Source organism: Echeneis naucrates, chromosome 8 (genome assembly GCF_900963305.1).
Source record: "Echeneis naucrates chromosome 8, fEcheNa1.1, whole genome shotgun sequence".
In the NCBI taxonomy this organism is placed as follows: Eukaryota; Metazoa; Chordata; class Actinopteri; order Carangiformes; family Echeneidae; genus Echeneis; species Echeneis naucrates.
Genome location: NC_042518.1, coordinates 5,347,767 through 5,361,640, shown reverse-complemented (window position 1 = coordinate 5,361,640; position 13,874 = coordinate 5,347,767). Strand labels below are relative to the sequence as shown.

Sequence of the window (13,874 nt, the reverse complement as noted above, 5' to 3'; positions counted from 1 at the left end):
ACTGAGCAGAGCAGTGAGGTGCATCAATTGTATGTGGGTCTCTGTCTCGCCCTCACACACTCGCCGCTCCTCTTGCAACTCTTTTCGGGATCTCTGGGTCCCTTTCATCGGTGACAGGCTCCCCACACCAAACAGTCACCATTTCCGCCCCCGGGAGACCCACGCTGGCAGCGCAGCCCCTTCCCCGACTCAGCATCGGGAGGAAGACCCTGGTGGCGGCTGCCGTAGGGGTTATGCTGGTCCTGGTGCTGGTGGTCCTCATCCCTGTGCTCGTCAGCTCCGTGGGTACGGATGCCAGCCACTACGAGATGCTGGGCACCTGTCGTATGGTGTGCGACCCCTACCTGAACAAGGGCACTCCGGCTAGCAGCACCAGCTCCACCGGTCTCCAGGCTGAGGCGGAGGCGCTAAGCGACCACAGCAACGTGCTGCCTCCTTCCACCTTGCTGCAGGGTCCACAGGGGAAGCCCGGCAGGCCAGGCAAGCCCGGACCACCCGGACCGCCGGGAGAACCGGGGCCACCTGGACCGGCCGGGCCTCCTGGCGACAGAGGGGATCAAGGAAGGACTGGAATTTTGGGTCTTGGGGGAAATGGAGCTATCAGCACGGCCACCTACAGCACGGTGCCTCGGGTGGCCTTCTATGCGGGGCTTAAAAACCCCCACGAAGGCTACGAGATCCTCAAGTTTGACGACGTGGTCACCAACCTGGGCAACAACTACGATGGCATTTCGGGCAAGTTCATCTGCAGCATACCGGGCACATACTTCTTCATCTACCATGTGCTGATGAGAGGAGGGGATGGCACCAGCATGTGGGCAGACCTCTGCAAGAACGGCCAGGTTGGTGCTCTGAAACTTTTTTTCTGAGATTCCTCTCCCGCAGTGTAAGCATGCCCGGCTCCTCTGATGCTCACTCTGCTCCTCGCTTCCTAAATGCCCCCCCCCCCCCCTCCCACTAAAAAAAAAAAAAAAAAAAAAAAGTCACACATTTCAGGAAGCTGATTTTTCTCAAAGCCGGTGAATGAAAAGTGACTTTTTGCAGCGCGCCCCCAGAGCGCAGAGCGCACAGCTGTGGCATCGAGCGCTGCCTGGAGATAAAGATGCGGTGACCGGTTGCAAACCGCGTCCCCCCTCTTCGCATGATGCGTCCTGACATTGTGACATTGCCCCGTCCCGCGTGTCCAACAAAAGGACGGTCACAGTGTGGGTGGCTGATGCTCGCCGGTTGTTTTCTGTTGTTGCTGTTGTTGTTGTTTGTGGGTTTTTTTTTTTTTGTTTTTTTTTTAGTCATGACGCTGTAAAATGTGGAAGCCGATCAGCTGTTCCGTCTCATCTGTTGCGAGCTGGGATTTAATGTCTGATGGAAGTTAATGGCAGCTCGGAATTTAAAGTCTGGAGAAATTATGAAACTACAGGAGTTGGAAATGTTTGAAAGATACGAGAATGGAAGTAATAGAGATGCCACCTGGGGTCTTTTGTTTGGTGCAGTGTACGGAGCTATTTTAAGCGCATTTTGAGACATTATCATTAATATAATTATCGCTATTATTATTTTATAATCATCACCACTATATTTATTACATAGCTATTCGTTTGTGGTCTAAATGACTCGTTTAACTTTCAGGGCTTGTGGGGGGGGGGGCTAGATAATTTTGCTGACAGTACTGGGACCATAGCTTCCCCACCACAGCCGTCGGATAATGTTATCTGTCCGCCGCTGCTTCCATCTGTCTTTCCCCGTCGTGTTGCATGCATAAGAACGTCTACCTGATGTTTGATGCATCGTTTTAATGGGGCGCTAATCTCGTTTTGCAGCCCCGAGGGGTCTTCTCGGGTCGGTAATGTGTGCCTGTGCACTTTTGCAGCCTTCCGATCAGCCGTCACATCTCTTCCCTTAAAGCGGCTCCGAAAAGCGCTTCGCCCGGAAAAATGATGGATGTTGTGAAAAGCAGCCACTGTTGCTGCTTCAACTGCAACTCTGACACTGCATATATATATATATATATATATATATATATATATATATATATATATATATAAAAAGAAAGAAATTTTGAAAAATAAGATATAGGAGTAAAAAAAAATAAAAAATGAAATTTCTAAATGTACACTCCACTTTAATTATGTGCTCGAATTTTGATATATTCAAAAATGATGAGAAAGTAGAAAGTAGTGGGAGGCATGTCACACTCAGCTTCAAAGGCTCAGCTGGGCTTCATCTTGCAATCATCATCATCTTCTTCTCCTCAGTGTCAGTTGTAAATATAGAGACAGAGCGTTGTGATGAATTTTTTCGCTGGTGGCAGACGTTTTTCCTGACTGTATGTTGCACAGAGGAAACGCATTTCATGCAAATGTATTGTTTCTCCTGGACTGTGCTTCACAGTCAGAGGCACAGATCCTTGCAACAACATAAATCAAAATCAAAGTTCTCCAACTCTGGTTTGACATCAGGCCCCAGCAGCCTCCGCCATGTCTGCCCTCCACTAAAAATAAAAATCAGTAGGAACTTCCTTCATTTTCTTCTAAGCTGTCGTATTTTTGCCGGGTGAAATGAAGGAGAAAGCTGTCGGGGGTCTTGCATTACAAGTGCTGAGACAACAACATGGGCAGTGAGGAGATCAAAAGACAGTTGGCATCATGGCAAGAATTTTTCAGCCCCGTCAAGGCCACCAGAAGTTAATTCCTTTACCCTGGCCAAGTTCATACCCAGAAAAAAAAGAAAAAAAAAGAAAAACAAAGAGTTACAGCAATTGCTTCTATGTATAATGTCTCACTCAACAGTAATCTTTATGGGTGGGTGTATATATAATAGGGGAGGAAGAACATATGTTCCTATAAAATGCCTTCTGTTCCCGCTCCAATGTGTTCCCAAGAGGAGGGTGTGGAGGTACTTAAGTTAGACACACACAGTGTGCATCTCCAGAGACCCGCGTAATGTTTATGAAGTGCTAGCTACTGTGTCTCCGTCTTTCTCTGTCCTGTGTCACAGCTTTTACATTAATGCGCGCTCCTCTTGCTGTGGTGTTTATTAGGGGCCGTTGGCTGACGAAAGAAGGCCCCAGAGCCTCAGTCCGTGTAAACGACTGTGAATTGTTATGAATGCCGGGCCAACTTATGCTACGTCGTTGATGAAGTACTGAGAGTCAGACTCAGAAGCTGCTACAGTCACACTGGCACTTTCCCCAGTTCATTAAGACTGCAAAAACCTACGCTGTGTGTTGGAACAAAAGAGTCTGGGGAATTGCACACAATACCAGCATTTTATCATCTTTTGGCTTTATCCATGCAGTAACCAGGCCCTGCAGTGCTGTTTCACTCCAGCATATGCTCCTCCCATTTCAGGGGTCCTACAGTAAGGAGCTGTGTTCAACATCAGCATCCAGGAGTTACTTTACCCCCCCAACATGCACTTCCTTATTTCACTTGGCAGGGTGCCACACATGAATTGTGGCACTGTCCCCAGAACTTTGACACTTTTTCTAGCTACACCACAAAGTTAGCCTTCTGGTAAACAAATAAATAAGGAATCTATTTTCAGCGCAGCACACTTGATCTGCTTTCCAAGTTCCCCTCCACACACACACACACACACACACACACACACACACACACACACACACACACACACACACACACACACACACACCCCCCCCCACACACTCCTCTGGCTTCTTCATCGCCTGTTCTTTTGCACATGTGCCAAATATTCCAACCAATCCGAAACTCCCCCTCCATTAAATCAGGCCTTTGCTATAACCTGTCTTGGACACATCCTGAGAGACACAGCGGTGACAATGAAGACAAATTTATTGGATGCAGCACAAGGGTGAGAAGGAGGAGGGTAGAAAAGACGTCGCTATTGTGCCATTGTGCTATCGAGTCAATTTGATTGTAATTAAAAAGCTTGAACCAGATCCAGGATGTGTTTGCGCTTCTCCTCTCTGTTCCCTTCTTAATATTGTTATTAATCCGTAAAACCGTTTCAGAGTTAATTAAAAGCAATGACTTCAGCGTCAGTCTCTCAAGAGGACCATAGTGAATAATCACTCTGTCTCCTCCTTTAATAAGCTTCAACGTCCTTCGTGCACATGGCTCTTCCCTTGCAATTAGCGCTGCAGTCTCTTCACACACACACACACACACACAAATGCTGCCCCCCCCCCCCCCCCCCCCCCCCCCCCTTCTAACCCACTGGCTCAACCCACCCCAGCGGTGCACCACTGCCCTCCATCTCTCCTCTGTGTCAGAGCCACAGCATCCCACTTTTCTAAAGTTTTCATCTTAATAGGAAAAAAAAAAAAAAATGTAAATACAACAAAAGAGAATATAGATTGTGACACCGCAGAACTTATTGGCTGACACACATTGCCATCTATATTCTACATTGCTTTCAAGTGATGCATTGCACTATAACGGAAGGGTTACAGTGTTCAATCCCTCTCTTGGATTTTGTATTTGGAGCTCACCACGCTTTAAAGAACAGCGATTCTTTTCCTTCCACTTAAGTGTTGCTCAACTTAGCTCAGCCGTGTGCCATTTCCCTGTCAAACAATTTGCCTCAGTCCTTCTCCGCTCATGAAGGCACCTCTGGGTGGGGGGGGGGGGGGGGGGTTGTTCAGCTGGGGTGCACACGAACACTGTTTATCCTGTTGCTGTGTATCCAGGTGAAACCCAGGCTTTGTGTTTAGCATGTGGTGCTAATACCAACATTATATATGTGAGCTGAGACATCTGGTTGACAGTCTGCTCCGTTTGATTTGATTGTTGACATACGTTCTACAGGAAGACGCGGACAACAGAAAGAGAAATCCTTCGTTTCCCTGCGGGTGAGCTGTGGTATCGACTGATTTTTTTTTTTTTTTATATATATAAACAAGATCGTTTTATTTTTGGGGGGGTTAATAAGGATTTAAGAAAGAACATCAGACTAAATCCAAACACAAATACAGCAAAACTTAGACTTGATTGATTTTAACATTCTGGTAATGTTCGGACCTGCTATTCCTCATCGTGGTCTGACTTCAGCACTGAGAGGCCTCTGTGTGTCTGCCTGGCATAACAGAGAGACTCTGTCTGAAATAGACAGGCAGGGTTTGAGAGCGCTTCCCTCAGTCCCTCAGCCCCTTCGCCCGCAGTATTGATCCCCTTATGTGTATGTGTGCATGCGTGTGTGTGTGTGCATGTGCGCATGTCTCTTTCCGTCTTCTGACAGACCCGTTTCTTCTGTGTGATGTATACCGTGGCACTTCTTCTATAATCAGCCTGAGAGGTAGTGGAGGCGGACCTTTGGCCTTGATCTGCTGTGTAATTGGACATTGGATTTGACACTCTGCCGAGTGGAACATTAGAGCTGGCCTAATTAGGTGCGAGGGCTATTAAATGAAGATTGGCCCATGTTGTTGGGAAATATCACACAGATTGGAAATGTCAAGATCACATCGGGCTGTCATCTGCAAGCACAGGGAAGAAAATCTATCATTTATTGGTGAAGTTTCAAAACTTGCTTGAAAACTGCCCACCACTTGTCTGTAATAATTCAACTTTAAAAACATTTTCCTCAGATATCCAGGAAGCCAACAGTGTGCTCTCTGCGCTGGCGTCGTAGATTATGTAGCTCATGAATTACTTCTATAATGCCTCAAAAACATACAGTCTAAAATAGGCTGTGGATCGTCTCCTGTGGCTTGGCTGACTCAAGGATGCTATGGTGTTGACTCACAAGGCTTCTTCATTATAATGAGGGCCATATGGGAGATAGACAAGTGCCCCTGGCTCTCTTATGCAAACATCTCTCTCTCTCCGCCTCTCCCCACGCCCTTGACATTTAGCCGTCCCACCAAATTCAGTCGTCAGTGATACCCGCAATTATCCTCTCCCCCTTCATAGCAAAGCAGCAAGTCAATGGTTTCAAATGACTCACAGTCCGCTACATAACTCAATGTGTTTAACACCTGCTGCCCGCCCTTAAAACGAAAGTGGCGAAGACATCAACAATCGCCCCAGCGAGAAAGGGTGAATGGGCTACTGTATGAAAAATGCATGTGATAGCAAAGCTGACAGTCTGCCTTCTTATCCAACACTCTTCTTCATTCTTTTTCAAAAGAGGGAAATCTAAATGCCTCAGGGTTACCAGGAAAAAAAAAAAAGAAAAAAGAAATAAGCCCAGTGTGAACAAAGGTGGAAAATTTTGCAGCAAAATTCTCCCTCTTTTTTTTTTTTTTGGACAAAGCGGCTAGCAGTGATTGTGGTGGTGGTGCCGCTGGAGGCATACGGTGCTGTGTACCTCAGTAATTAACTGGGACTGATGAGTCAGACACAGGAAAGAAAAGACTGGCTGGATCGAAGGTCAAAGTTGATGCCTATTTTTCTCCCACCGCTGTTTCCTTCTGTCAAGGCTCTTTTCAAGAGAAGCTGTCCTCCTTTCATCCTTTTTGTTGAACTGAGATACTGTTACTCTGGTCCCCCCCCCCTCAAGGGTTTCTGCAACGTTTGGATCAAGCATCGGCGGTGCTTAGCTAATAAACTGAACTAACGAACTATTGTCTGACACCACTCTCATCTTTTTTCTTTTTGCAGTCACTGTATGCAATTTTCTAAACACAACGGCTTGTGCAGGACAGCCATTCTGTCTCAAAGGATGGTGAGCAGGTACAAGGAGAACAGCCGGTGAAATTAATTCAGGAAGCCTTTTTCTACCCTCGTCTGGCAGATGGCAAATTCTCTGTTACCAACTAATTCCTCTTATCATGTTTTCACTTTGGTTCCTCCGACAAATAAACCTGTAACGCACAGGAGACCCGACACTTTCTGACACAAGAGCTCCCTTGCAACCGATCGCATTTTCCTGTTCTCATTATCTCGGTAAAATTGCACATCTTGTGCATGTGGGTGAACACAAAAAAAATTGCACGTGGATGTATGTGCGTTTCCGCCTCCCTGTCACCGCGATTGTGTGTTTTTGTTACGTGTTGTGCGGTGTAATGTTGGATAGGGCTCAATAGCAGTGGCAAGCCATCTAAGCTGCTATTAAGCATGCGGTTCACGGCTGGAATGTTCAAACATAATTAGACAGCAGTACACTTTGATTTAAAGAGGACCAATAGACTCATCGAAATGGAGGCTCAACATCAAGTCAACAAATCCCTGCCGGAAAGCTACGAGACATGTCCTTGTCACAGTGACAAAGCTTCTTGTAGGATCACTGTCCCAGAGAGACTTTACAGGCCCCTCCTGTGCCAGACGCCGCACATAAAGCTTCAAACTGTCATGATTTTCAGAAACAGTATTTTAATGGTTCATAATAAAAACAATCCAGCCAACCCCACGATTCGACACACCACATCTGCTGAATAGAAGTGATGTGTAACCCCTTTTAAATAGATTGCAATTAAAACCGTTGATTACTAAACAAATCCTGCATGACTAAGGAGTGTAGACAGCCGCTATTTTTAAATTGTGCCATCTTCATAATCTGTAAATACCATCATTATAGACAACGGTGGCGTTCACATTCACAATTAAGCATTGCATGAGTCAAGAGAAGCCACGCTTCACTTTTCCAGGCACGCACTATCTATTAAGCCTGAGAGGAGCCTTGAATGTTCTGTGTCTTCACTCCGAATATTATTCAATCAAAGCCATCGCGTTGACGATATGACAGATGCAAACACGCGTGAGCAGCCACAAGGAAGACAACAGTGCCTGACACCTCATTTACCATCGTGGGAGCCGGCGCTTACAGCCTCATGCTTTGTTTGTCTTGTCAAAGTTCCTCTACATATTGTGTCAAGGTCATGCGCTGCCGGTTGACTGTTTGTCCCGCTCATCTCTCACTATACAGCTGCTGTACTCTGTACTCAGCTTCTGGTTCACATTCCTAACAAGTGCTCTGTGTGCAGTGGAGGAAAAAAAGGGAAAAAGAAGAGGAAAGAGAAAGGAGGGAAGAAAAAAATAGCTTCAATAGGAACTCCCTGATCATTATTTCAAAAATAGTGAGAGGTTTTATTCATGTGTGCTTATCATTGAAAGCAAACGAAGGAGGCCTAGACTGCGGCAGTTAGTCTCTGAAGGGGATTAAAACCATTAGAGCAAAGAAACAAAACAAAACAAAAATATCACTGTGAAAGAACTAGAAGGATTGCAGGAAGTTTACTTTCACCAGGGTTTAGCAGCCTCTGTCTCTACTCAAGGAAAATGTAAAATTTGTATTTCCCGAGGGCTGTCGCCCTTTCCCCAACAACAACAACAACAAAACAACATAGATCATGCTATTGAAAAAGTCCTAAACTTCAGTCCCTAAATAGCAAAGAAATGGAATCATTTAAGGAATATTACACATTTGTGACATTGCCAGAGGTTCCCAGGTTCAGTGTGAACACCTGCCAAGCAAATATTTTGATAAAGTTTCATTAAATTCCCAAATGACAAATCCTCCTAAGCCATCATCTCCCGCTTCATACCTCCACCAACGCCCCCACACCCCCACTGCAAAAGCGGTAACCCTCTAATAAGATGGTGTTGACTTTGCACGCTGAGGGCACATCATATCATATTAATATTCACTGGACGAAGACATCCCAGAATCAGAACAGGAGACCTTGTTTGCACATCGATATGAGCTATGCTAGACTTAATCAGGAGGATAAACAAAAAAAAAAGAAAAAAGTACAATATTCAATATATTACTCCTGCATCTTAAAAACTTTTCTTCAGATGTTCATTTTCCAGATTAGCCTTAGAGCACTTGCACATTTCATGCTGGACTGCTTATTATCTGTGTTTTCCATCTGTCTCACCTCTTAATCATGAATTAGAGTTCACACCTGAGCCAATTGAAATTGTTTCACAAAGATCATCAGGACTTGTTAACACTGACCCACCAAACAAATGCTAAGCGTGTGGCAGATGATCGTTTAAATGAATGAGTTCCCTGTGAAAACATAATTCATCTATTCACTCCGCCTTTCATTACAAAACTGAGTTTCTTTTTGAAAGCATTGTTAAAAAAGATGAAGAAGGGCCAGCCTTGCTCTTCACTGCTCCACATTTCAAGGCTGTGAGCCGAAGGCAACACAAATAACTGTGCCGTGTTTGAAAAGCCATTTAGAGGATGAAGAACACAATCCAGCAGAATATGGGCCTCTCCATTGAAGTATTGGGAGGTAAAACAACAAAACAAAAAAACTGTCATCTTTGAATAAATAAAATTCACAGTTAATATGAAACAACATTTGAAACCTGTTGGATGTGTGTTGAAGTCAGTATTCGCTCACCCAAAAAATAAAAACATTAAATTAAATAAATCAATCATTGTCGTACATTAGTCACATTGAATAACTACAACAGCCAGCAACAGAAACAGTGCTGCAGCTCTTGCAATGTGGACTCCTAGTAAATAATGGCAGAACGTCTCTATAATGTGTATTGGAGTGGGGTTAGACAGGTTCAGTCTGAGGATGTGTCACCTTTCCTCTTAAATGTTTCTTTTTTTTTTTTTTTTTTACAGCAGTAGTGCAAGAAAGAAATGTCTCATTTCAGGGTCCCGTCTGGCCTCGAGTCTAGGTTTGTCTGTTTGTCATTGTGTTGATCAGAAGAGAAGCACTTAGGAAACTCAAAAGCTTCTCTTAAGGTTTTGCACGGGCTCTATACGCTTCTATCTTTTACAGAAACTGTATAAGATTTTAGAGTCATAATTGTAATAGCTGTCTCTATTCTCTCATGTAAGAGTGGTTTGAACTGCCACTATACTTCATAAAAGCTTGATATTTGCTATTTTGATAAGACTTTACACGCCTATGCACATTTTTTTCTGTTCCCAACGGCAGGTTGTTTTAACATCACCTAGAGAAGATGAGCATTAACAGTGATCAGCATTTTTGAACTATTGGCAAGAACCTCTTTAATAGCACCATGCTCCATTAACAAAACCAAAAAAAGAAATAAACAGATAAATAAAACTAAACATATTTCTAACAATCACCCTAGGAGTTGCATAACGGGTTTTGTAGGAAGTTGCAAAATAGTGATAACAAAATGAAAACAATACCGTGTTAGCAAGATGTTAATAATGAAATGAGTGGATTTCCTTTTTTTTTTTTTTTTTTTTTTTTACTATATCAACTTTCAATGGTGCCTCTTCCAGGTTCCCTACCAGTTTTGGCAATAGTGCTGCTTTCTGTGCAGGAGATCTCCGTCAGTATCTGGCCCTGCTCACATTTGATAATATGCCCATTGTGTGTAGTCCTCAAAGACGCCAACTAATTATTGGGCATCCTCTGTGCCACCTGTTAGGCCAGCTTGTCAATACCGGCTGGAAAAACCACCGTTTAAAGCTGCATGGACAAACGCTGGTTCGAAGCAAGGGCCTGAATGGACTTTTGAGACCCGATAATGAGCCACAAGAACAAATGCACATAAACTATTGATTCTGATTGAACCTTACGGATTAGACTGAGAGACTAATGGGCTTTTTTTTTTTTTTTTTTAACCAGTGGTTAGGATGTAATGTGCTGCTTTTCATCTAAAGAGAGAACAACGATCTTTTAATCCTGTTATATCCAATACAAGTTTTGGATGATGCAGATTTCTGTAGGGACTGAATTGTGGAAAAAAAAACAAAAAAAACAAACCTGTTTGGTTGAACTCCCAATATTCATTTTCAATTGAGCAGTACATTGACTTATGGGGATAAATCTATTCATTCATCTGGAATCCGAACAATTTAATGGTGCATTTCAGGCCAAATCAGCATAAATTAATCATAAATCCACTACGTCTGGATTTCTCTTCTATTTACTTCCTTTACTGACTGACATGACTTGTTTCTGATTGAGGCCACTGATCCAAGACTCCTTTGGCTGCTACTAACATGACACTAAAGCCCTCACACATCTCTGCCTGAACTATTAGTGGTTAAGTTGCATTCGGCGGCACAGAAAACTATCAAATAGACAACTGTCTCTCGACCAGTAATGTCACAGGAGTGTGACAGTTTGAAAAAGACAGAAAAGGCAAAAACTGCTCTCATTCTCTGCTTAAAAAAATACAACTTCAGATATTAAATTACATAGCAGCCAGTCCAACTGATAATCAACCACTGTATTCATCGCTCCCCACACCATGACGCTCACAAATGCATGAAAACCCCCATTTATTGTTTCAGTGCCCATTTGGCACAGTAGCTACACTTCTCTCCCCGGGGAGACGGAGCATGTTTGTAGAAGAGGTCTTAATTAGCCAGGACAGGTTATTCAGAATCTCCTCCAAATGTCCGCAATGGCCAAACACACATGCACATTATTGTTGTTTTTAAGAATACAAACTCATTCCTATGGAATTCTCATTACTATAAAATATAAAACATTTCTGACTGGACCTGGCGTTTGCCCTTGCTGTTTTTCTTGTTGCATTTCTCAGCGATTTCCTCCACGAGAGCCAGCCCAGCTGCAAAGTTTCTGAAACTTCCTCTTCCTGTAGACCTTTTCTTCCAAGATTGAACATTAGGTCTTCTTAGACCACTGGCCAGATTGAAACCATAAATCTGCTTGACAGAGAGGCCTGAGGTTTGACTGACCCTTTGTCTGCTCTTGCAGGTTGATAACAATATAAAGAACTATTTGCGCTATTGGTGTTTCCAGTAATGTATTTCATTTCGAGGCAGAAAACCAAGTTTTTATTTTGGGTATTCCCAAACTGATGCATTCTCCATCTGTGCAACAAAATTCTGTCGCGGTGCAACAGCATGTGATTTTTCAGACTATTGACACAGTCAAGTGCTCTTAAATTCCCTCTTCATAGTAATGATGGTTATTTGTTTGAATTTAATACCTTTGGCCTGAAAGGTATTTTTGATGGTTAAATACCTCAATAGTCATTCATTAGACATGAACAATGAAAAAAAAAAAACTGTGGCCATGGAGGAAGGAAAATTAGATCATGTTTTTTGCTTGTTCAAGCAAATATCAAAATTAATCAGGTACTTTTGAAAAGTAGTCCTTTACCCTCTGGAGGTATATGAGAGCTATATAAATAATCTTGGTTCAGATTTCCAGGAACAGAGACTTGGAACAGTCAATGCAGTATCAGTCTAGTTCCTGTGTTTAGTAGTTTAATGAGAAGCTGACTAACCTTTCCGGTTAATCAGGTTAATGTCGTGATGTGCACCCTAACTAAAAAGCTGATCCCTTTTCCGACATGTTCGTCTGTCCCCTTTTCTTCCAGGTCCGTGCCAGCGCCATCGCCCAAGACGCTGACCAGAACTATGACTACGCCTCCAACAGCGTCATCCTCCATCTGGATGCAGGCGACGAGGTCTACATCAAATTGGACGGCGGCAAAGCCCACGGAGGAAACAACAACAAGTACAGCACCTTCTCCGGCTTCATCCTCTACGCTGATTGAGCGCACACAGACACAAAGAAGGTCAGACAGGAAGGGATTGAGAGAAAGCGTTGTACGACCAAGGGAGGGGGAGGGGTGTGTGTGTGTGTGTTAAAAGCTGGAATGCTTTATAGTTTTCCTAATTCTCTCCATCATCACGGACACCTCTGCTTCGTATCCATCAGCCAAGACACCCAGGCTCTGTAGCTGAGCCTGGATGCAAAGCTCCTGAGGATGCACTGATAGGGGCTGGGCGAGTGGCGTGGTAGGAGTGGGACGTGGGGAGGAAGTGGGCAGGGGTTTTTTTTTTTTTTTTTTTTTGGTTTTTTTTTTCATGCCCCTGCTCCTCCACATCAATGCCGATGTGTCAGAAGCTCCTTGATTTCAGTGTCTCTCCTCTTCAGCCCTGTTCCATTGCACAGAAATATCAACGACTAAAATGAAAACCCTGCAAACAGCGGACGATATCACCTCTTCTCTCCAGCGGCAACGGTCAGCTGTACTGTCGGTGGACTCAACTGACTGAAACTTGTAGTGTTGTTCCGTGCAATTTTCCTTAGATTGTGTTTTTATTTTGTAGACATGCATAATATTCTACACAGATGAGATTAAAAAAATATATATCAGAATATATTTGTCCAGTGTGAAGATATCCTGTTTGACTGAGAGAGAGGATTTGTGAGATGTTATTTGTGATGCAGTTCAGAGATCCAACAGCTGGGAAAGAAATCTTTAAATCAATACTGTCAGCATTTGATGGCAGTGAGTGTTTTTCTCCATCACTGGGTGCAACAAGGTAATTACATATATTGTTCATGTGGAGAATAACAATATATTATACGCTGTACTTTCCAATGTATCTGAAAAAGAAAACATCTCGTATAGAAAACAACTCTTTCCCACAAACCACCTCACACTTGTCACCTCAACCACCAACTGTCCTGCCGCTGTTTTCGGATTAAAGGTAGAATTCAAATCGTCTCTTCAATGTTCTAGTGTCATGTAGACGCTCGACTTGGTGCCACGCGATGAGGAGGCAAAAAAAAAAAAAAAAAAAAAAAAGCCTGAGCTCCGATTCTTAGAGGTAAGCAAGCTGAAAAGCGTCCATTCTCGTCTTTTTCCCTGCTGTGGTGACCTCCGAGCCTTCTTTTTGCCATAAAGAAAAAATAATAAAATAATAATAATAATAATCTGCCTTTTGAAGTGGGCGGGGGTGGTGGTGGTGCTTTGGCCACAGTGGCTGGGCAATTGTTCTATTTCAGTGTCTCTGAGGTTCACTGGATCTCATTCTATTCATTAGCTGCATATTCACTGACACACAGGCATTATGGTAATATTTACTCAACATGGCGGCCTGACAGCTTGCTTGAGAATGAAACTGATTGGGTGAGTGACTCGGCCTATTATGACTGCACGTTTGTGTGTGTGTGTGTGTGTGTGTGCGTGCGTGCGTGCGTGCGTGTGTGTGTGTGCGCGTGCGCGCGAGTGTGT

The 13,874-nt window shown here is 43.7% G+C and overlaps 1 protein-coding gene across 1 annotated transcript; it reads left to right on the top strand.

The window, feature by feature from the left end:
- The first annotated feature begins 215 nt into the window (after positions 1 to 215).
- Positions 216 to 12,404, top strand: c1ql1l2 (complement component 1, q subcomponent-like 1-like 2). Its single transcript, XM_029508938.1, has 2 exons — positions 216 to 842; positions 12,225 to 12,404. Exons 1-2 carry the CDS (start codon positions 234 to 236, stop codon positions 12,402 to 12,404), a joined length of 789 nt encoding a protein of 262 aa, XP_029364798.1. The 5' UTR covers positions 216 to 233.
- Positions 12,405 to 13,874: the final 1,470 nt, after the last annotated feature.

What these genes read in the sequence shown, in the direction of transcription:
- c1ql1l2 (XM_029508938.1), top strand. Translation starts at nt 234, where the DNA reads ATGCTGGTCCTGGTGCTGGTGGTCCTCATCCCTGTGCTCGTCAGCTCC. An exon ending in ACCTCTGCAAGAACGGCCAG is followed by an intron (nt 843 to 12,224) that starts GTTGGTGCTCTG and finishes CTTTTCTTCCAG; the next exon opens with GTCCGTGCCAGCGCCATCGC.